Source organism: Brienomyrus brachyistius, chromosome 11 (assembly GCF_023856365.1).
Source record: "Brienomyrus brachyistius isolate T26 chromosome 11, BBRACH_0.4, whole genome shotgun sequence".
Classification (NCBI taxonomy): domain Eukaryota; kingdom Metazoa; phylum Chordata; class Actinopteri; order Osteoglossiformes; family Mormyridae; genus Brienomyrus; species Brienomyrus brachyistius.
Window position 1 is genome coordinate 4,943,193 of NC_064543.1, and position 22,961 is coordinate 4,966,153.

Here is a 22,961-nt window from a genome sequence, read left to right on the forward strand (position 1 = left end):
GCGAACACAGGTACGGTCAAGTGCGCATATTGAGAAACACCTTGGGTTTCAGTCTGGAACATGAGGTCAAAGGTCAGAGCTACTAAAGCCTCTTTCTTTCTTCTCCAGTCCGACCGGCAGCCTGGGAATTTGAGGCGCCGCATCAGAAGCATATTTCCGTCCGGCAGAGTGGCCGTATCGGTCTGCTTTTGAGATGCAGGAGCGGCGGGTCTGGAACACGGATGTTCACACTGGAATTTTGGTAGATAAAGCGAGACTTCAGTATGGCTGATGTGGAGCTTGCGACCAAGATCGTCAAGAACTGCAGAAGGTGAGAAGGTCTGTAGAGAAGATAAAAAGGGCGACTGACTCCAACAGATGAGTAGCTTCGAAGTCGAAGTCGACGCATCTCATATAGCAGCTCAAGGTACACGAGTTACATCCTGAGCTGAAATGTCGTTCAAATGACAAGTAATAAGTAAATAGAATATAAATACTAAGACATATAAACATAATATGGATAGTAGATTAAATTTTAAGAGATAGTTCACAGTTTATGAAGAGAACGGCATCCAACTGGGCTCTAACGGATTATGTACGGTGATCCCAGAGTGAACAATTCATCATGGTCCTGGAAAAGGACCCACTGTCTCACTGAAAAGCAGGTTCTCGAATTCCCCTGTATGAACGGCAGGGATGCTTCAAGCAGGCGGCTAACCCGGCCTGAGCCTGCTACATCCACAGAAAGTACAGACAAGACGAGTACAAAGGGCGGAGAGCGCGGGGCGAGGAGAATGAAGGAGGCCACAATGATTGCACAAGGCCGATTTGAGCAAACCGGCGATGAGCCTAAAGGAACTGTACTCACAGAGGCCCTCTCAGCCCCCCGTTAAGCAGGACCGGCATCACTGAAGGTCCTGGCGTTCATGAACACCAAGTAAGCTGCTCATCTTCAGCTGCTTATCACTCCGGAGGCATGGTCTGCAAGCGAAACATCTCAGACCCAAGGTGGCAAACACAGACTGACAAAGAGTACTCCGGAGGTCTCCGACTAGTAAGCAGGAAGTCCAGTTCCGTCACACAGGCCCCAGAGGAGCCTTGTGGGAAAGGAATCTCAGCATAACCACTCAACAAGCAAGAGGCAGGACTAATGCTGCGTTCCACTTACCTCGGACGTCGGACCTCGGAACTGGGAATGACGTCACATACGAGTTAACAGTGTTCCAGTACAGCAAGTCGGAAAGCCATTTAGCAGTACCAGGAACCGGTTTCGAAAAGCTTGATCTCTTGCTTACCTGGATAACTCATCGGATTTAATTCACCCCAGTTTAAATGGCTTTTATCTTTGTTCACTTACATTTAGCCCAGGCTACCTTACATCCGACAAGTTGTCTGCTATCCTACTTAATGAAATGGGCCCCAGGTCTAGCCTAGTAATTGTTAGCTATTGTTAGCAATATCAGTGGATGACAACACATTCCATTGTATTTTGCATAGCAACAAGTCCAAAGATAGCGGTTGGCCAGTACTGTGTGTACGGCCGATTTAATGAGCCACAAATAAGACAAAGTGTTAATAAACAGTATAAAAGTACAGCTTTCAGTTCTGTTGATAAAGGCTGCGGCCATCTTGGATTCGGAGCTCAGAGTTCACCAGTTGGAATTCCGACTATGAATTTGGAATTTTCAAGACACAAGTTCAAACGGAATGCAGCATAAATGTTGAGTGAGAAATATTGATGTCAGTGATACCATCTACACCTGTTTTTAACACCTTCATTCTAAATGGCTGCTTAAATATGACTGTGAAGCAGCCTTTGGTCAGGACTGGAAGAAGAAGCAGGGTCGAGTCCTTTCTGAGGGAACTGGCATGATGGACAGAACATGGTAAATAAACATGAAAATGAAGATGACAGGGTATTAGGGTTGTGCATAGTGTGACTAAAGGCTAAACTCCAGTCATGCGTTGCTTAACGACGGAGATACATTATCGAAAAAGCACTGTTGATTTTGTCATTGTGCGAACATCATAGAGTGTTCATACACAAATCCATATGGTATAGCTTCTACATACCCAGGCTACATGGCGTGGTGTAAATAACGATAAAAAGTACAGTATAGTAAGTGCATAAACCACTAACAAGTATTATCAAGTATTATGTACTGTACTTAATTGTATGTGTCCCTGGCACTCTTGTACAGTGTTTACTGTTGTCCTGTTTCACAGTAAACACCGCAGACCGTTCCCATAGCAACGCAACCGCACCAAGCATGTGGAGGAAACGTTACGGCGCAGCCGTTTATCCAGGGATGCGTGCGGAAACCGTACGGCTGCAGGATCCATGCAGCGTGCACTGATGCATGCGGTATTCCTCGTTCCCACGTGATGAGGAGAAGAGCAAATCACAATAAGTAAAAATGTCGAGCGGCTTCGCCTTAGCACTGGCGTTAGCATTAGCGTTCCAGCGCCTGCGGGGTTGAACTTCACGCCCGTCGCCCTTATTCTGTTGCCCCCCCTGCCCAAATGTGGAGCTGGGGAACAGGAGGAGAGCTTACTCTCCCATTGGCTGTCCGACAAAATTGGCACATCCTCAAAGGCAGCTAAAAGCAGAGGGGACACAAGGATGGATAACGTAGCCCCCGTGCTCAGGAGTAAAAAGTAGAATTTACCCCCAGCATCAGTAAAGTACATCTCATCATATCTTTAAAGTAAGATGCGCATGGAAAACATGAACCACACATTTAATGGCGAGGTCCTCTAGAAGAGGCATGTGGAGACGAAACTAGGAGCTTCAAGGAGAGCCAGAGCAGCAAACCCTGGCAGCGAACGTGTGCCAGTTGCGCACGCCAGCCGTCCAAAGGGTGAGCTGACTGCTCTGTGCCCGTTTACAGCATAAGCCTGTTTTGCTAAGACACCATGAGGAACATGACTGAGACCCTTTGATGCCACGCTGGAGAAAGGCCTTCACCGGCATCAGCCAGCTCCTGCCCACGCCACCTCCAAACCAGAATGAATCACCGCTAATGTACATCGGCGAGGGCATTCGTCTAAACACCCCCCCTTCTCCCTCCAAAACGGAGCCGCTTCTCAGTCAACAGATTGTGGGGAGAGGGGCCCGTTGCAGGACACGGCTGATGGCCTCCTCAGAGGCCCATAAACATACAGCCAGCTCGCGCTTCCCTCTTCTAAACACACAACTGAGACCCCTTGTTTATTTTTACAGCGCTTTCCTACACAAACTTTCTTCACAATACGTAAAAGTGGTAACAGAATGGGTTAGAGTGCTCTCGAGAGTGACAGAGTTACGAGGCCATTGGAAGCAGGGCAGAAGCTGACGTCTCACCGCAGAGAAATCGCTGAGTAATCGGCGTCGTTTAACATGCAATGTTGCCTATATGCTTTTAGCCGCTCGCTCTGCCTATCTGCTGAAGTGATCCTTTTCAATAGCTGCTTATCCAGTACAGAGTCACACCGAGCTTGGAGCTTATCCCAGTAAACAGAGGGCACAAGGCGGGGACACTGGGTTCGGGATGCCAGCCATCTAAGGGAACACACTCGTACAGACAAGCGCACATTAGGGCACTTTCAGAGACACCAACGCATCTACCCATATGTTCTCAGACTATGGGGGTAAACTGGCATACCTGGAGGAGACCCACGCAAACACAAGGAGTGCGTGCGAAGCGAGGTGAATCAAGGCCACAAGCCCAAAGCTGCGGGACCAGAGCGCAACTCACCCTGCCAGCCAGGCTAAATACAAAATGGCTTTCAAAATAATAATAATAATTAATATTTTTTTCCTCTTTTCCATTCTTCCTTCGTTCTTTCTCTTTCTTTCTTTCTTTCTTTCTTTCTCTTTCTTTCTCTTTCTTTCTCTCTTTCTTTCTCTCTCTGTCTCTCTCTTTCTTTCTTTCTTCCTTCCTTTTTCCCCGTTTCTGTAATATTCTTATTGGTGTTGGTAATGTGCCACAACACACCCATTCGAAGCGACACTGTTGTGAAAGGCGCTATACAAAAATAAACTGAATTGAACTGAAAACTTACAGTTAAAATGTTCTGTTAATACTTCACATTCAGAGAAAAAGCAAATCATTTAGTCATAACTGTTTCACGTAAACCTGAATAGCTCTGAAAACTAATCTGAGACCATAGATATGTATTTACTCTTCACGTAATGAATGTGATTCGCAAGAAGTGCATTTTTATAAATAAATGTGCATACAAATGCTCTTTCTAACGGCCTTTTTGATCACTTTAGTTGTCTAAAGGGGTCTGTCTCCCTTTGCTTTTACGGACCCTCACAAAGAAATTTCGAATAAACTTCAATGCTTCCATCTGAGCCCCCCCCAACCCCCCCCCCCCCCCCCCCCCCGGGAAGGCCAACGTTTCAGCCATGAACCACGCGTGTCGTACTTGAGGCAGAATGCACTTTGAAATGTCAAGGTCAGGGGGGCGTGTCTCTCAGATCAGTGTGCAAAGGTTCTCTCCTGACGGCCAAGTGTGAGGATCGCGGGTGAAGCACCACAACTGGAGAGGAGAGCGGATCTGATTTCAGCAGGTGCGCTGCGGCCCGGGACCAGGAGACACTGCTGAGACCCTCAGCCCTCCTAACTCAAAATGGTGGAGCCCTTTAACGCAAGACTAATCCTAGATTCTACCAACTAAACGTAAAACTTTAAAATCTAAAACTAACATGTAGGAGGTGCAAAATTCATAAACAAAGACAAAGACCCTCTTTAGCTCACATGAGAGATACTGTTCAAATATTAATATGAAATCAGGGGGAGGAGCTTAATATTAAATTCCACTCTGGACAAAAAAAACAACAAAACCTAGAGAATGAAGGCAAAGTCAGAAGAGCTGAGACTCATATGGGGTCTGAAACCTTCAGGAAGAAGCTAGAATTCATCTGGAGATGAAGAATAAACCTGCCGCATTATTAAATACACAATGCATTTTGCTTTTTCAACATAATGTAGCTGGAAAGGTCACCTATGAACCTAATTCTAACCCTAATGGTAACCTTAACCCTAGCTATAACTCTGTGATAATTCTAAGCCTATGCCAATTTGTAAACTTAAGACTAACCCCAAACCCAAAAAGGAAACCTAACCCTAACCCCAACCCTAACTCCAATTCTAGCTCTAACACCAACACTAAGACTAGCTGTAGTTATAACTCTAGCTCCAACCCAAAGCCTAACACTAACCCTATCGCCCCCCAAGACCCCCACCCCCCCAGTACATATTTTGAAGACTTATTACAGATCCTGAGTCATGCACGACTTCCAGCATCTGAGCTTGGCAAATGTTTCTTTTGGACCGTTGTGGCCCTGGTTTTCAGGATGGAATCTACCAGGTCTGAGACAGGAAGGCCGTTATCTGCCTTGCTGGATGCAGAAGACCTCTGTAGTAACTTCAACACAAACACGCAAGTAATCTTTAAGTGATCTTCCATTTAAAACCACCTCAGACTCAGAGGTCATGGTGTCTCACACGCAAATGACCCAGTTCCCATGGTTGTCAAGATGGTGTGAAGATTCCTACCCACCTACCAAAGCCCAACTAACCATGTTCCCAACACTCTAACCCATACACTGCAAAATTACACATTCATCACAGCATATGAAGGTAAGCAGTCCAATGCCAGCTATCGATACTCTTCATGCACAGTGGGAACCTGCCTGCTACTCCTGAGAGCCAATCGTGCACTTTGCTGGGCTTCAGTTACGCATGCAGTTTTGTCATTGGTAGCTGACGAAAGGTGAAATGTGAAAGGTGACGCCCCCTAACTTGCTTCTTCTACTCGGCGGCGCGGTCTAAACGAGGAAAGGAAGGAGCAAAGAAGCAGCGCAGCAGAAAGACACACTGCAGCAGCGGATCCCAGTTACGTGGGAATGCAGGTGAGCCTCCTCTCCGGAAGAGGGACCTCCCCCAAGCCCCCAGCCCGGCGCTCACCAGGGGCACGCAGAAAACAGGTGATGCTCCGGCTGCTAAGTCAGCATGAATAACAGGGAGGTGGAGGAGGGGGTGTCCAATCCCATCATGCATTGCGGACACCCTGTGCATGCCTTTGGTATAGAAACCCCTAGTGTTCCTGGGGGCTTGGCCGGAGTACCTTTGAGCTGGTGCCCACTCTGTGCCAGACAGATACGGAACAGAGAGCGCCCCGTGGGGCAGGGCAACCTGGGTGAGCGGAGCTAGCGTAGCGGGGCACAGGCGGCGCTCAAAAGCTGCATTTAAGCCAAGCGTAAACACAGAGCCAGCCTGTCTACTCTCAATATTACATTTCAAGACAAATAAGCCCGTTTATTGTTAATATTACTTTCTGGAGGGCTTGGCGTAACTGTGTTCGCCTTTCATTTCGTGGATGTGAGAGTGCAGGCCTCACAAAAGCTGAAAACCACAAGTGCGTCAGTGAGGAGCTCTTGGCTCCCACTGGGTGCACCTCCTGCTCTTTTCAGTGATCTTGGCCCAGAGACTCAGGACCATCTGTTAGCAGACGCCTCGTCCCTCCACGAGCCCCCGGTCAAGTGCAGGGGACGGTCAGAGCCAAACTGACACAATGTGTCTCGACTCGTGGTCTCAAGAGCGCAACAGTGACCTTGTGTGTATCGTCGTGGAGACAAGGGATGCATCCATACCACTTCCCTCAGTTTCCTTTTTTTTTTTTTTAGAAACTGGTATTTCAGTATTTATAAGCCAATTATGTAGATTGTCGGCCACAAAAGCTTAAAACGTGTGGATGGTGATGGAGAATCCTTACAGGAGCTTTACAGAGAGCCGTGGATTTCCCCGAGATCACAGAGCAGGCCCAGGAAACCAGGCGGAAAAACACACTCATATATCTGGAAATTTACTTCAGACAGAAAAACAAAAAACACCCGAAGGAAATTAAACCGAGAACCGACTCGCTGACAGGGCGCCTGTCTTGTTCGAGGGCACAGAACTCTGCTGCGAACAAGAGAGTCTTTGGAAAACAGGTCGGTGTGGTTTTTAAACACCGTGGACGGCGGTAAGTACACAACAGGGGCTCTATCTCGCCAGCTAGCAATAGGCGTGTCCGTACCGGGGAAGGTAAAGAAAAGCCTCACCTCCACGATGTCAGAGTTGGTCCTGCTCTCGTGGGGCTCGTTGTACTCTGTGTACTTCAGCAGGACCTTGTCCATGTCGGTGCTGGCGTACTGGAAGAGTTTGTTGGAGCTGTTGAAGATGATGAGGGCGATCTCACAGTCGCAGAGCACGCTCAGTTCGTAGGCCTTCTTCATCAGGCCGAACTTCCTCTTCGTGAACGTCACCTGCAGCAGGAGGAGAACGTGGAGCGTCTTAGCGGGCGGCGGGTCCCAGCGGCCGAGCCCAAATTCTCCGCATGCCCAAACCATGAAATGAGGATTTGCTTTTCAGCCAACTGTGAAATCGTACCCAGCGATGCCTACATTCATAGACCGAAGAGACAAACGGAACTAGATCCGCCCAATGCCAGAGAAAATAGAACACAATAAAAATAACGCTTTAAGCTCACATTTTCCTGGTTCATCACTGTCCCCATTGTCCCCATTGTCCCCATCATGAAGGAATAGCAAAAATCTAGGGTGAATCTCAATATGCGTACTTGACCGTTTTTGTGATCTCGGGTACCCATTCTACGTCATCTTCCTTTGCCGAAGCCCAATTGCGGTACTAAGAACACAAGTACAGAGGACAGTAAAATCCCCAGATGTCGTTCTTGCTCCGCCCCAAATATCAAGGATGCATCGGTTGCATCCTTGCAAAACGAGACCAATCCCATGATTCACTGCACCCCAAGTCCTTGGAAGGCAATTCAGTAAGACTGGTTATTGAGATTCAGCCCTGCTTCATCTGTGCTCCTGAGGTCAGAGGCCGTTGATGGAAGCAGCCATGGAATAGATAAGTGCAGCTTGCAAGCAGGCCTAACTATTTCAGGCCTCATGCGGCGCAAGATCTCTGTACGCAGGCCAAGCAATATACTCCTGGGGCAGCACCCTACTGTCTCATCAGCCAAATTCACACGATGACTCAAGAAGCACCAGATGTTCGATTAGAATCAAACAGGAAAGTCCCCTGGCGGCATATCAGACGTGCACCTGTAACATTCCATTAGTGGGAGGCAACATGGACTCCAGTGAGTGAGAAGAGCCTCATTTCAATGTAAGTATTCAATTCAGTGCTAAAAGTGTTTCTGCTGTCTTTCAATTGGTGGACTTACCCCCCCACCCCCCCCCAGGGCGTCTCCAGTGGTGAGGTGTTATATGCTGCTCACTCAACAATCGACAGAAAAATTCAAAATAACAGAACTAGTCCCACAAATGAATTACTTGACACATGAACACCAGTTTCAGAGGCGTAGCAACAGGACAGGTGGTACGGGAAATTGCCTGGGGCCCCGAGCTGGGAGGGGCCCCGAGCTGGGAGGGGCCCCGAGCTGGGAGGGCCCCCCCCCCCAAGGGCAACTGATTACATAGTGCATTGCAACAGCAAATCTGCTTTTTTGTGTATTCTGTTTTTCACAAAACTGAAAATAATGGACTTTTGTTCATTAACTTCTCATTGTTGGTATTGTTCACTTAGACTTACGTTACAATAATGGTAATGCGTTTTCCCATCTCGGGGGAGGGGAAGCAGGAAGGGCCCCATGGAGAATTTTTCGCTTAAGTCCTCCAGTGTCCCGAGAATCTTCTCTGCTCAGATTACTGAGTTTTATCAAACAAAGTGTTTGTAGATGACATGGAGGAAATGATGCTGCCGTAATTCAGCCCGAAGCACCAAAGAGTCCACAAAGTGCGGGTCCTTCCCTGCCGTCTTACATCCGGACCCAAACGGCACACAGAACAATCTGCTGCTTCTCCTGGAGCCCCGCGATCAGCGGCCGCAGTGCCGCTCCTGAATGGTGACCCGCTGGCTGGTGACGCGTGGCAGAGCGACTCTCACGCTGTTTCCGGGCGACTTTACGAGGAGACGGCAGGTGGCCCTTTAGTCGAGGCGCCACGCGATTCAGGACGTCGATCCTCTGATGTGCTGTGCGGCGGGTGAAAGCACAGCTGTCAGAGCGCTAAGCTACATAAAGTCAGACAAGAGCAACCCCCCCCACACACACACACACACACACACACACACACACACACACACACACACACACACACACACACACACACACACACACACACACACACACACACACACACACACACACACACACACACCCCTGGTCCACGGAGGCCGGCTCCCATCCGGCTTATCATTTGGACCAGATTCCTCCAAGCTCAGCGCAAATTAACATCTGTCTCTCCAGGCTCCCAGAATCCCCTGTGGCCTTTCCTACTCTGAGTGTGACTCTTCCGACGCCTTTGTTTACTGGGGGGGGGGGTGGGGGGGGCAGGGATTTCCAGAGCGGCTCGGATCCTTTACAAGCCCAGCATGGTCTGGCTGCAGGTTCAAGGAGCCCGTGCTGGACCAGCGGTTCTGCTCGAACAGAACGCACTTTGTCGGCCGCCGTCCCGTCAGCCAAAGGCAGCTCATTTCCCAGAAAGCTCTGAACGTTTCCTTCCATGTGACACCAGCCCCCCAGCCCCACCAGCAGATCCCCATCTCAGATTACGGCGATGGTCGGCGCAGTGCGGGTACATTAGTGAAAGTCCGGGGTCAGCTGACCATCAGAAGCTTCAGAGCTGTGCGTGTATCAGGACAGAGCGATCAAAAGGAGCGAAGCAGAAGGCTGACCAGAGCGACCGCGGACCTCTGCTAAGCACACAAACACACAGCAGTGATGACCTCCGGGGCTGACTCAGCACCCCCCACTGAACAGCCCTGCTCTGCTGTTTTAAGGCGACAGAGGCTCAGCGGGCATCGCGGCGGCCTGCAGCTTCCACTCGCACCCGGTTTCATGTACACCGCTCTGTAAAAAGGGCCTGGAGCCCATCGCTTCCTGAGGGAGACTCCCAGCATGGGCTAGACAGACACACAGTCCGCTGCACTCTGTAAAGACTCACTTTTTTACTCATCTGTGTAAGATGCTGGTCTAGAAGGAACGATATTTCACTCTTGGTTGTACGAAAGTACATGACAAAATGACGAGAGAGGAAATCCTTTATAAACTCAGAGGCAGGGGTGTAGGAACCAGGGGGGTGGGGGGAGATGGACACCTGGCATATAATTCGGCATCATTCACCTCCCCTCCCCCCAAAATATACCTTTGTATTTAATATTAAACACTGTATGTGTAATGGTGACATTAAGTATGTTTGTAATACGCATCCATCCATCCATCCATGTGAGTGTGTTTTTAAAATACCCCCCCCTAGTGGCTCGGCAGTCACACAGCTGGCCCCTGCCTTCACTCCCTTGTCATGGAGGATTAATTAGCTGCAGCTGCCGGACGGCCCCTAACCTTGACAAGGTGATTAAGGGTGACGCCCGCGCAGTGTGCAAACGCAGCACAGAGTGTTTCCAGTGACCTGCTTAAGGGGGGGGGGGGGGGGGCTTCTTAGTGGGTCACCTGACTCCTCAGTGAGCTGGCTGTGGGGGTGGGGGGGGGAGGGGTGGCGGAGAGGGACTTGGTGGCCATGGTGAGGCCTCAGTGGGGTAGCTGTAGACATGCCCCCTCCTGTGGCTGGGGGCAGAGAGGCCTGCCCCCACGGGTCCCAGGGGCCCCACATACAGGGCGTCACCCCTTCCTGTCTGGTTCCATCAGCTCCTAGATCAGTCAGGGGGAGCCTGCAGGTCCCAGCTGGTGGGCTGGCCTGGGCCACAACTGGAGGTACCTCCTGAGCCTGGATCTACATGAATATAAAAAGGTCTCTTATGTGAGTTAAGCCCATGTTATTGGGACTCTGATCAAACAGGCTGCATGCTAATCCCTAACGCCTATGCTAATCGCTAATGGCCTCACCTTACCCTCGACCGTCCGTGGGCACGTACCGGTGGGTAAGCAGGTTGTTGTGCTGACGGCGTTGTCCCCCCCCCCCCCCCAGGCTCCCCCCCCCAGGTTATGATTCTTCTCAAGCAGATCCTCTAAAGCCGGAGTGAAGCAAAACCAGGAATGTGTTTCTGGGGTTTCAGGAAACGTGCGGTCGCAAGGTAGGGATCCGGACGAGGCCACACCCCCAAAAATCTGGGAAATCTCTGCTGGGCCTGGGATAGGCAGCGCAGAAGCCCGGCGGTCCGGTCAAATTACCAGCATTACCATTTAGTACAAGCTTTTCATCTGAAACTGCATTTCCCCGACATCCAGCCATCCTTTTTTTCCTGGTTGAGAGTCAAAATGGTTCCTAAAAAATTGAAACAATAGCCCCCCTAGTGACCCCTCCCCCCTCCATAACTGCTGTTTTTATTAGATCATAAAAACAAAGAAAATCCAGGCTTTAATAAGGGGGGGGGGGCTTGTCAGCTCGTCCAAACATAGGGCTATAAAGAACCAGTCCCCAACCCCCCCCAGCCTTCCGCAGCACACAGTACCCCACAAAAAGTGTTCACACACACACAGCTGTACACCACAAACCCACACCTGAACACTGCGATTCCTCAGAAGCTAAAAGGTGCCCCTGACTCACACACACACCTGAACACAGGTGAGCAAACCACATGCTCCTGGCAGATGACAGCCTCTCTAATTTGGATCCTACCCAGAAGCAGCAGCGTCGTCCATATCTGGACTGTTGTGCAGAATTTATTTTCTCCCACTGGGGGTAACAGCTTCCCACGCAGTGATTGTCAGGAAGCGGAGCAGCCCGGGAGAACAGCATAATAATAATGTTGTCACTTTTCAGAGAAATGAGAACAGCTCTGAAGCACCTGTCACATACTCACTCACTCACACACACCGAGCAGCGTTAACCCACACAGAGGTGCAAATTATATCTGCTCACACGGCGCGAAGCGGCTTATGGGAGAGCCTTGGGGTCATGGCGAGGATTTTACACGTACGGCACGTTTTATTCGCCATTACTCTGCTGTTACTCTCCGTGCCCGCAGGATTGTGGAGGCGTTTGTTTTACCGGCAGCACTGGAAACGGAAGGGGCTCTGCAGAACAGGCAAATAAATAAGGGCTCTTTTCCCAGGCGTCGGATTCCTTGAGGCTGCCTGTGGGATCCGCTCGGAGCAGGCAGATGGGGGGGGAAACCCAGCCGTCCCAGTGAAATGGCATCCAGGAGACACGGACCCACCCCGGTAATGAGAGGGTTTCCGGACTGGGCCGAGCCTCGGACGGCGGGAGGGATGGCCGCGGCGAGTCCAGCTCAGCCGCCCCGTTAATGAGAAGGTACCGTGTGGCGTGGCGGCTATCAATGGCGGCTACGTGTGCAGGGACCACGGGGCCCATGGGGCCCCCAAGAGGAGCTTAGAAGAGCCAGCAAGGTGACAGGGAGAGATGGGATGAACACGCGTGCAGACATCCTCACATGTACGCATGTGTACACACACACACACACACACACACACACACCTGTATTTATATCTTTCTGGGGAAACTTTAATCCCAACGTGACGACCTTAACCCAGCCCAAACAAAATACAAGAATTTTTCGTTTTTTGATTGCAATCACAGACTTTTTATAAAATTTATTTACCTCTCATGGGGCCTGAAAAAATGGTCCCAATGTCAAAATTATAGGTTTTTATTACATTGTGGGAACATTCTGGGCACTTTTCCACTGCACCAGGTACTGTACTTCTGGTACGGTACTTTCAGTACTTTCCCTTTTCCATTGACTTTCTGATGAGTACCAGTAGCAAAAGGTCCAGTATCTAAAGTACCAAATCAGTTGGGGTACTTCTTTGGTACTTCGGTACTTTGCGGTGGGACTTGAATGCTTTCTTTGTTCGATTGGTTTTGCAAATAGGATGTAAAAACCGAAGCCTTCAGAAACACAACACAATAGCTGTCTTGAAAACAGTTACAAGCTTAGAGAACAATGATAAAATTAAAAAAAAAAATAATAATAATAATAATAATAATAATGGATGTATGGAAGGGACCCAAGGTTTAACTGCGATCTGGTCGGAAAGTGATTTTGTTGAATAAATATTGGGGTATTTATAAAACACAAAAGGAGCTCAAAATAAATTTCTCGCAAACCCATCTAGGAGTGATTTAAACAGCAGGGATGAGAATGATTATGATCGTCTCGGAGAACACATGCAGTGCTCATGCAAAAGCAATGGAGGTAAACTTTAAACTGATTTTTAAACATATACTAGATAAATCTTCAAAAGGAATAATCATCAAAATTGCAAAGCTTGCTAAGGGTATTTTTCCCTATGCTGGACTAAAAATGTTTTAGTGAAATTTAAACCCCCTGCACTATGATGTCCGTATAGTTTAAAGGAATTAAACAGCCTGATCTCAACACAGATATGTAAGAACACACACACACACACACACACACACACAGGAACACACACACAGAAACACACACACAGGAACACACACACACAGGCACACACACACACGCACACACACACAGGCACACACACACAGACACACACACACAGGCACACACATACACACACCTGCGTTCAGCAGCCTCATCGTCTCCCGGAGGAAAATCGCAGGGTGATGTCACCCTGTACCACACTGCAAACAACAGCCAGGTCACAGAGTTTAAAAGTGGCATTTAAAGGGTGGCACAGGAGCCGTTTGCTTAGCCCTTTCCCCAGCAGCACTGGATAATTCCCACACTGGCAACACAAAGAACCACATCTCGCATCCATTCTGAGCTCAGGAGCATCTCGCATTCACAGCTGCTCCGTCTCCACCCGTCTGCAAGCTGTAAATCACACACGTGCTTCGTTTGGTGTGTAAGATGGCATGACGATTGATCCACAGGTCACCTGCTAACAGGCCCCGTGTGTAGGTGACACTGTAACAGGCCCACGTGTAGGTGACACTGTAACAGGCCCGCGTGTGTAGGTGACACTGTAACAGGCCCCGTGTGTAGGTGACACTGTAACAGGCCCCGTGTGTAGGTGACACTGTAACAGGCCCACGTGAAGGTGACACTGTAACAGGCCCACGTGAAGGTGACACTGTAACAGGCCCGCGTGTAGGTGACACTGTAACAGGCCCACGTGAAGGTGACACTGTTACAGGCCCACGTGAAGGTGACACTGTAACAGGCCCGCGTGTAGGTGACACTGTAACAGGCCCCGTGTGTAGGTGACACTGTAACAGACCCCGTGTATAGGTGACACTGTAACAGGCCCACGTGAAGGTGGCACTGTAACAGGCCCGTGTATAGGTGACACTGTAACAGGCCCCGTGTGTAGGTGACACTGTAACAGGCCCCGTGTGTAGGTGACACTGTAACAGGCCCCGTGTGAAGGTGACACTGTAACAGGCCCATGTGAAGGTGACACTGTAACAGGCCCGCGTGGAGGTGACACTGTAACAGGCCCCGTGTGTAGGTGACACTGTAACAGGCCCGCGTGTAGGTGACACTGTAACAGGCCCACGTGAAGGTGACACTGTAACAGGCCCCGTGTGTAGGTGACACTGTAACAGGCCCACGTGTAGGTGACACTGTAACAGGCCCACGTGAAGGTGACACTGTAACAGGCCCGCGTGTAGGTGACACTGTAACAGGCCCACGTGAAGGTGACACTGTAACAGGCCCGCGTGTAGGTGACACTGTAACAGGCCCACGTGTAGGTGACACTGTAACTGACTGGTCTGTGACTTAGGAAGAGGCCTGTATTTAAATGATGGACTAACACTCTTTCACAGATCCTGCTGAACCCCAGCTGAGCCCGGCAGAGCCGGCTGGCTGATGCTGCTGTCAGCTGACACCCACCTGCCTGTTGCGCTCATCCATAATCCTGGTGATCTGGATCTTCTTTCTCCCCATGGCGGCGTCCCTCTCGGTAGTCCCGAAAAGACCAGAATATTGGAAATCCAGCCAAGCTCGCACTCTGCCAAGCCTCTAGCACATCCTATGTGGTCCGCCTGTTTCACCACGCTCCAAAACCTGAGTCGGGGAGAGAGAGGCAGGACAGTGAGAGATCGCGGCAAGCCGACGCTGGAGGGACGGCATGACACAGACACGCGTGTCACCTGTGAAAATCTCCCCCCCCCTCCCGATCATTCAGAATAAAGCCTCACATTCACGTGGAACGTTAAACATTTCAAAACAGGAGAGCACCGAAGAGAAGCGTCATCGCAGTGGACGCCGAAACCACCTTGATCACTCCTTGCAGACAGAGGCCAGCACACGCTCAGGGCATTAAAAAACCGCCACACCGAAGCTGGTTATAATGAGGCGTGAGGCTGTAGTGTCTGCTCAGGGAGGGACTGGGCTCCCCACAGCCTACCAGGCTACCTGCTGTCGCCGGCGGAGGGCCACACGCACCCCGAGCCCCTCACGGCTAATGCACAGTGACAGCCGGGGCAAATTAGTCACAGAGAGCACTCAGCAATCCTCTTTTCCTCCTCGCTTCCTTCCTCTCGTGGAGACAGAGACGCAGAGGGGGCTTCTTCCCACCTCACACATCCCATAATAATGGCAACTTTGCCACGGCAATGATTAAGGGCGCAGCCAGCTCCAGCTTGACACAGACATAATCCTCCAGGACAGACTCCTGAATCCCAGTGAACCATCCTGCACGTCGCTCGAGGGCCCACAAGCTCAGGGGCCACATCGCAGAAGAGGACATGTCAGCCGCTGGCGGCCTGATATCAATAAATGATGAGCACGAGGCAAAATCCCCGTGCGGGTGGACTCGGCCACCTTCATGAAACTTTCAGATCTTTAAAGAAGAGGGAAAACACAGCAGCACAACCTGGAGGACTTGGTTATTAAGAGTCGCTAACGTTACAGAAACGTATAAGGAACACTGGTCGGGACAGCCCTTCCCTGTGTCCCCCAGGGCTGGCCCGGAGCACCAGGCATAGTTCAGGCAGTGAGCAGGGAAGTGCCGTGCGAGGACGACAAGTCTAGGGGCAGAGCCCAGCGGCGCCGCCCTACCTGACAGAAGGAGAAAAACACAGGAGCTCTGTGTAAAACAAGCAGTATCACTGTGAAAACAGCCGGACTGAGGGTACCGCTGCAAGGCAGACAGGGACGAAACGGAACCACACAGATCCTGACATGACCAGGCGCCGCTCACCGGGCCTCGCACCCGCCCGTTTCAGAGCTTGCTCAGGGGGGCACTTTCATCCCGTCCGAGATGATAACGTCTCACACCCTCAGCCGGCAGGCAGAGACCCAGGCAACGCAGGCAAAGGCTCCACGAACCCAAAAAGCAGGGCAAAGCAGAGCGGAGGTGCTCGCGCATTCGTGTGGCGGAATGCGAATGGGCTTCCTGCACGCTGACAGCACACAGGGCTCATACTGAAAGGGGCTGAAAAATGGGAGATTTCCATTATCAGCCCTCATTCCCGCAACACGCATCTTTCCATGAATAATTATTTATCTGATTTCCATCAGGCGCAGCCGAAACAGAGAAGCTCGCCAAAGCAATACTGAGACTCAGAACCACGACCCCGGTTGGAAACATCCTTGGGGCGGGGGGGCGGGGGGGGGGGTGCACGGCACATGGGAGGGGGGGCATATGTCTCTCTCTCACTCCCGAAGCCGAGATCTTTCTCGGCAGGCAGTCATACAGCCATACCAGGCACCGCTTACACCTATAACCACATCAGCCCGGCAAAACGCACTCCCTCGAGAAACAAAACACATTCCCCGAGTCGAGATTCCGTTCCACCCACATGCAGGCAGGATATCCACCTTCATCGGCCGTGTACGGACATGCCTCTCCAAGAAACCCCTTTCAGAAAGGTCCCGTCCAACACGATGGTGCAGTCAGAGCTTTCCGCTCCAGCCCGACACTCGATATCTACGATAGCCTCATCACATTCGCCGGTTGGCTGGTTGTTGCCGGCGTTTAATCATCGGCTCGCAATGCTGCGGATGACGCCTGGGGGCAGCTGTGATGGGGGGGTGGACCCTACATAAAAATAACACCTGAACACAGCAGAACGGCCCAGGGATACCACAGCGGGGTGTGGTCCTCCACCAGGAGGACTTCAGGATGGAGAAGCATGTCCTGAATAAGCAGGCCCCATAAATGAGGTGCCTCCACCCTGTAGCTGCCCAGAGTTGGCCAGCAGGTGGCCCCGTAATTAAAGGTTATCTGATGGGTGTCGGTTCAGGACTGTAATGGGTTTCACTGTTATACCTTTGATTAAAACAGTCGATATGAGTGCGCCAGGAAAAACACCACTCGAGTAAAATGGGTAAAATTGAGCCCTGCGCCAATTCGACGGTAATGAACCATAATCCATGATTAAACCTTCAGACAGAGATGGAAAGCAGTCAACCTGCCAAAGTTCAAAGGACACTTTCGATTCAATTATATTCATTTGACAGAGGGCCCTTCCCAGTACAGTTACCCCAGAGCGATTTACACGTACATATATAAACACACACATCAGAGGAGAAAAAAAAACAGAAGACAGTGGAGGACAGGAACAAAAACCTCTAATGTCAGACTAGTGGGGAAAAAACATTCAGGAAGTCCACTGGCAACTGACTGCCCAGCCCTCCTGGACACAGATAAATCAATATCTATGAGGGTACAAGGTTACGAGCCTGGTTAAAACTCACGTCAATGCCAGATGCTCAGATGCCCAGACCTGGCTTTTCTATAAAAGCTGCAGAGTAACGATCAATCCAGTGAAGTTTGCTGTCACAGGAGCCTGGCTTTGCGAGATATGAAAATCAGCGGGAGTACCTGCCCGGACAGACGCGCGCGGAGTGTAGGAGTAACATCTGCACAGAGGGAAACCTAAGAAAAGCTCCGAGGAGCACCAGTCACGACCTGTGCCCCAGTTTAACTTTCCCGGGAGTTCGGGAACACGCGTCACTGGAATCGTGCTCGCCGGAGACGTGTCGCGTTCTGAGGTCGCGCTCTCCGCTTGTTTAATCAGTCGTGTTTCAGAGCTGGTCTGCGGACCGTAATGATTCGATAAGAGAGTTAAGCTGCTCCCAGCTGTAATTAATCCGCAGTATTTACAGCACATCTCCATGCAGTGTGTACCGAATCGGAGAGCCTTTTTTCAACTATATCTGTGTCTATATACAGAATATTTGCATTTTACATTTATTTAGCAGAAGCATTTATCCAGAATAATGTACCTGTAAGAAAGCAGGAACCAACCATGAATTTCTAAAACACGGGATGATTGGAGAAAGCTCATTAATATTCATAAAGGAAGTGTTACCTGATTGGTCGCTTTCACCTAGGCTAACATTACTTTTTACTTAGCTAGCAAATTAGCTACCTCAGAGTATTGCTTTTTTTGCGCTACAAAATAGGGATGTTTCCCAAAAGAGCTGTAGTGCAAAGATTATCGCCAGCCAATCAGGTAGTGCTTCCTTTATGAATATTTATGAGCCTTGTCCTGCCTTCCAGTATTCTAGAAATTTTACGGGTCAGCCAGTCCCTCGAGCAATTTGGTTTATGGGCCTTATTCAGGTGACCAATGGTGGAAACTCTTTAATTCACAAGTACAGCGTCCTAACCTGCTTAGCCACACAGCACCCCCGCCCCGAGGGGAGCCCACTCCCCTTTTGTCCACTTCCTGTTCTCTGCGTGTCGGGGTTTCACAGCTAGATACAAAGCATCACCTTCTAGTGTTTCTGTCCGCATCATCGAGGTCAGATACAGTTCCCGGCTTGTTCTGTGTGTTCAGCAATCACTGCCTTGTCCCTGGGCACCATTGCTTTCAATTTCAGTGTTTTCTCATAATTTTAGGACACAAACCTCCATATGAACAGCTTCAGCAGGCCGCACAGATCCCTGCAACAGCCAACCAGGAATATTCACGACACAGTTAAACAGGAATTGAAAACTTTGCCTAAGTAACAGCTCAGCAGAGCTCTAAGTGAGAAAACTTCTCTGCCAGGAATCAGGTAGGCCTGCCAGGTGTGACAGCCCTTTGTAACCTACCATAACAAACACTTCCGTGACTCAGATCAGAGTTGCACTAAAGTAAGAAACCACAGATTTAGCTCTTGGCTGTAGGACAACTGGACCAGGTTTGACGCCTCCAACAGAGTCGTCAGGCCCGGAAGGACCACGCCCATCTGAAGCTCGGCAGCGGAGCCTGATGCTAATCTGGCACACACTGCTCCTCGAAGACGCTTTCCCCCCACTCTGCTTCGCCTCCCTCCGGTTTCCATGGCAACTAATGAGATATAATTAATAAGGTCTGCTAAATGATGTGTGTGCACATGGAGATGATCTGAGAGAGTCAGAGAGCTTCTGAGGAGTGAACATCTTTGATCTGCAGAAATGTGCCAAGCTTGAAACCCGCTGCCATTCTCTGTGAAACATTCCGCTGCATGACAATGATGTTGCATTAAATTACATGTAAATATAATCGCCGAAGATTATGCCAGTTAACTGAGTTAACACCTGGCATCCGAAGTTTATTCAAGCTCATGTGTATTTTAATAGTTTCCCAGTTTCATCTGTACTGTCAACCTATAACCAGCTAATATTGTAACCAACTTTCCTCAATATCCATCCATCCATCCATCCTGGCCAAAGACGTAAGGTGACTTAAGATGAACATAGATATATAGACTTAGATTCATAGAGGTGCAAGACGCAGGAGGAAAAAAGGCACCCAGACAATGGGAGTCACAGCAAGGACCTGCAGCTTAAAAGGAGCTTTCAGTAGGGTTTTTAGGTGCCTCTGCTTGACTCCCTTGCATGTCTACATTTCTCTGTGATTCAGAGAGAAAGCTCCTCGTCGGCAGACAGACGCAGTGTCACAGGAACGGGACGAGATCGGTTCAGCCCAGTTTGAGTTCTGACCATGTGTGAGCCTGACTCACAGCAAGCTAGCTGCAATTGATCCAAAATCACAACCAAAACGAGAGGACTCCCCTTCGGCAGCAAAAACAGATGTCAATTATTCGTCCCGATAAACAGGTTCTTGGGAAACCAATCTAGGTGTAGATGGTGTCTCTCTGACAGGTCAGACGAGCTGAACTGAATTTTTTGCATCACCTACTAGCAACCAGCAGCACACGTTAATATTTAATAGTGTACTCTTCTGTGTGTCGACACAGAAGTTAAGTCTCCAGCAGTATCTGATCCCATGGAGGATTCCGGCAAAGATGGCGGGCAGGCGTCTTTGTTAGGCTACGCGAGATGGGTGCATTCTGACCAGCGCAAGCTACTTCACACGAGCCTGGGGTGCAAATCAAAAAATTACCTCAGCATGAAACGCGGAGCAGCTGCATCCTACGGCTGAAGCTTAAGCTCCAGGTCATTTGCTGTAATTTGGTGGACAAATGGCAACAGAAACGTAACATAGATGGACACGATCCATCCGTAAACTAGGGAAGCAGAAATGTGATACGTTTTGCGCATCTGCTTTTCCTGTCACTTGGTGAACAAGGGTAACAGAGTCTGTTCACCACCCGGAAGCAAAAAGTCCCACCTCAAGGTGACTATGACCAAACTGCTAGGAGGTGAATGGAACTCACTGTCGGTTGCTTTGTTATTCCACCTCTAATCCGGCACCTCTGCCTTTATTAAAACAAGCCGGCCCTGACCTGTTTGTGCTGGGAATGCTTTTGATCATCCGTCGTTCAAACAAAATGGGAGCCCATTGTTGAGCTTTTCACCAGGAGCGCGACGGAGAGCTCTGAAATGCAGAGCGGAGATTAAGCGTTGAAGGGCTGTCTGTGCAAGCGTCTCTGTGTGCGTGTGAAAGCGATGGGGGTGGTTAAATTAACAACCTCGCCCTCATCTCCTGCCATAGCTGTCCTGTGATATAATTACTACTGGGAAATCTCTATTCCCAGTAATCCATCTATGTCAGTCAGGTTAGAGGCTCAGTTGATGGACCGATTCGCAGCGTGTTGCATCTGACCAGGACGAGCAATCTGCATCCGATTCCCCGTCCGTTCTTGCTCCTTCGGAGAACAAGACCTCCGGCCTTTAAAGTGAATACAGGACATTCGCAAAGCAAACATTTGATGGCTGTAACCATTTAGTATCTGGAAAAAAAAAAATCAGTGGGATTTGATCTTCTGACAAAAGCAGAAGAAAAAATATCCATGTCAAACGGTTTGTTTTCAATGGTTCATCATCAAATGAGAAATCTGACTAATTATACCATGGAAAACGAAACATCAGTGCATCACTATGAGGGCAGGGCTCCCGTGATTCTTGGGGGGGGGCTCACTATCATTTTTCACCTTTATTCAGCTCACCTGTTCCAATTTGCAGTTTTATTTGTAGGAGTCCAAGTACTGATTTTTTTTGTTTTTCATAACCCATAATTCTCAGACCAGTTTGTACAACTGACATGCGTTTTGGTTGCTTTTGTGCAGATTACCCCCTTACCCCGCTTACCCCCTTACCCTCGACAAGTGTTTTGACCCTAATCAAGCTTGAATCCTTTTCTACATCTGCAGTACTGCACGGTTCTGTCCTCGGGCAACACTGACTTTCTCAGAAATACAGAGGAAACGCCGCATAGGAAAACCACACAGTGTCCCCCAGAGTGATTAATGAACAGCTCTGCTTTGTGAACCACATTCAGAGAACAAAAAATTAATCCAAGCTGAGGGTTTAATACACACCACAGGGCAGTAATTCAGAAAATATGGATGAAATCTCTGAAAATGAATGGGAAACATATAAAACATGAAGGCACAGAAACACATGGTGTGATACCAACATCCCCTGAAACCTTCCCGTCCACCTGACCTCTCCCTGACTCCATGTGGCTTTCTGAGAGTCAATGAGCAGAATCCGCTCTCCTGTGGCCCTCACACATGGTCACCCCTCTGAAGGTTCACTCTTAAGACCCCCTCTTCCCAGCTCTCACTCTAAATTTCTCATTTGTTTCTGTCAAACTTTGTCAGACTAGTGACTGACACTTGTTATTCCTATCAATCATCCCCACAGCCTCCGAAAAACTCTGCTGTAACATCAGACTGTCTCCTACTCCTGACCAGACTGAGTCCTTCCTTCCCCATGAAATACTCTGTTCTGCTTACATTCGGTTCAGGTCTCCTCCACTAGTTCCTCAATAAATCTCGATGGTTTGCACCTATCGACCAATAGAACACGCTCTTCTCCTCTTTTTAATGTGATCAACTCATTTGCCTCCTCCAGTTCATTATACTAGAGTAGATATTTGCTATTTTTTATCGGCTAATTTATATTTACATACATTTACAAGTTACTGATGCTTTCCAAATATTTTTAAATAAATTGAGAGATGAAACCATAAAGAAGATGCAATGAGGCAATGAATTGCATTCAGGCATCTCCGAAGCCAACCTAGTCCATCGTCACAGGGAAACACACAGTTTGCTGTTCCCCTGTTTGCACGGCTGCATATCCATCTGAGTGCCTCACTGCGGCCGTCCACGTGGCTGTCCATCGACAGTGGGCCGGACGGCGCAGCGAGTCCCTCAGTGAGCCAAAAGGCCTCACTGTCGGCATGAGATTAATCCTGGCAAACGTACGTCTTCAGATGTCGCCGCAGTCACAATTTACGCTGAGCGATTCCGGCACGTACCGCCGTGAAATACGAGCCGTCGGTGCTAGCCATCACGTGCACGGGGGCTTTCGGGGCGGCAGAGCCAGTCAATTTCAGCCACGAAAAAGAGTGGAGATTCACAGACGAGAAAACAGCCTAAACATTTAAGGAGCGTGACTGCAAACACCATTGGTCTTACCTCTGCTAATGTTGTTTGCTCTTATGATAATTTTTCCCTTCCAAATACACATACGACTGTAATACTGATTGATCCGTGGCTGTTTGTTCAGACCCACATATTGTTTACACACACTGGGTAATGCCAAGCTCATGGGTGTCACCCAGTGCCCACCGTCAAACAGGGACTCCCCTCCTCCCCAGAAAACGACCCAAAGGATCCTCAGAAAAGCATCCGGAGAGAGGAGAGCTGTGAGATAAATCCCTGGTTCCTCACTCCCAC

At 49.5% G+C, this 22,961-nt stretch overlaps 1 protein-coding gene across 4 annotated transcripts in view; it reads right to left on the bottom strand.

Moving 5' to 3' along the window:
* The window catches only part of LOC125751831 (myocyte-specific enhancer factor 2A-like), a 52,385-nt gene that overhangs the window by 18,711 nt on the left and 10,713 nt on the right, over positions 1–22,961 (bottom strand). For all 4 annotated transcript variants that reach the window (XM_049031204.1, XM_049031205.1, XM_049031206.1 and 1 more), the window contains exons 3-4: positions 14,784–14,957; positions 7,073–7,276 (exon numbers count right to left, since the gene is read on the bottom strand). In XM_049031204.1, coding sequence (XP_048887161.1) covers positions 7,073–7,276; positions 14,784–14,837 — 258 coding nt within the window. In that variant the 5' untranslated portion in view covers positions 14,838–14,957. The remainder of the gene's footprint in view (positions 1–7,072; positions 7,277–14,783; positions 14,958–22,961) is intronic.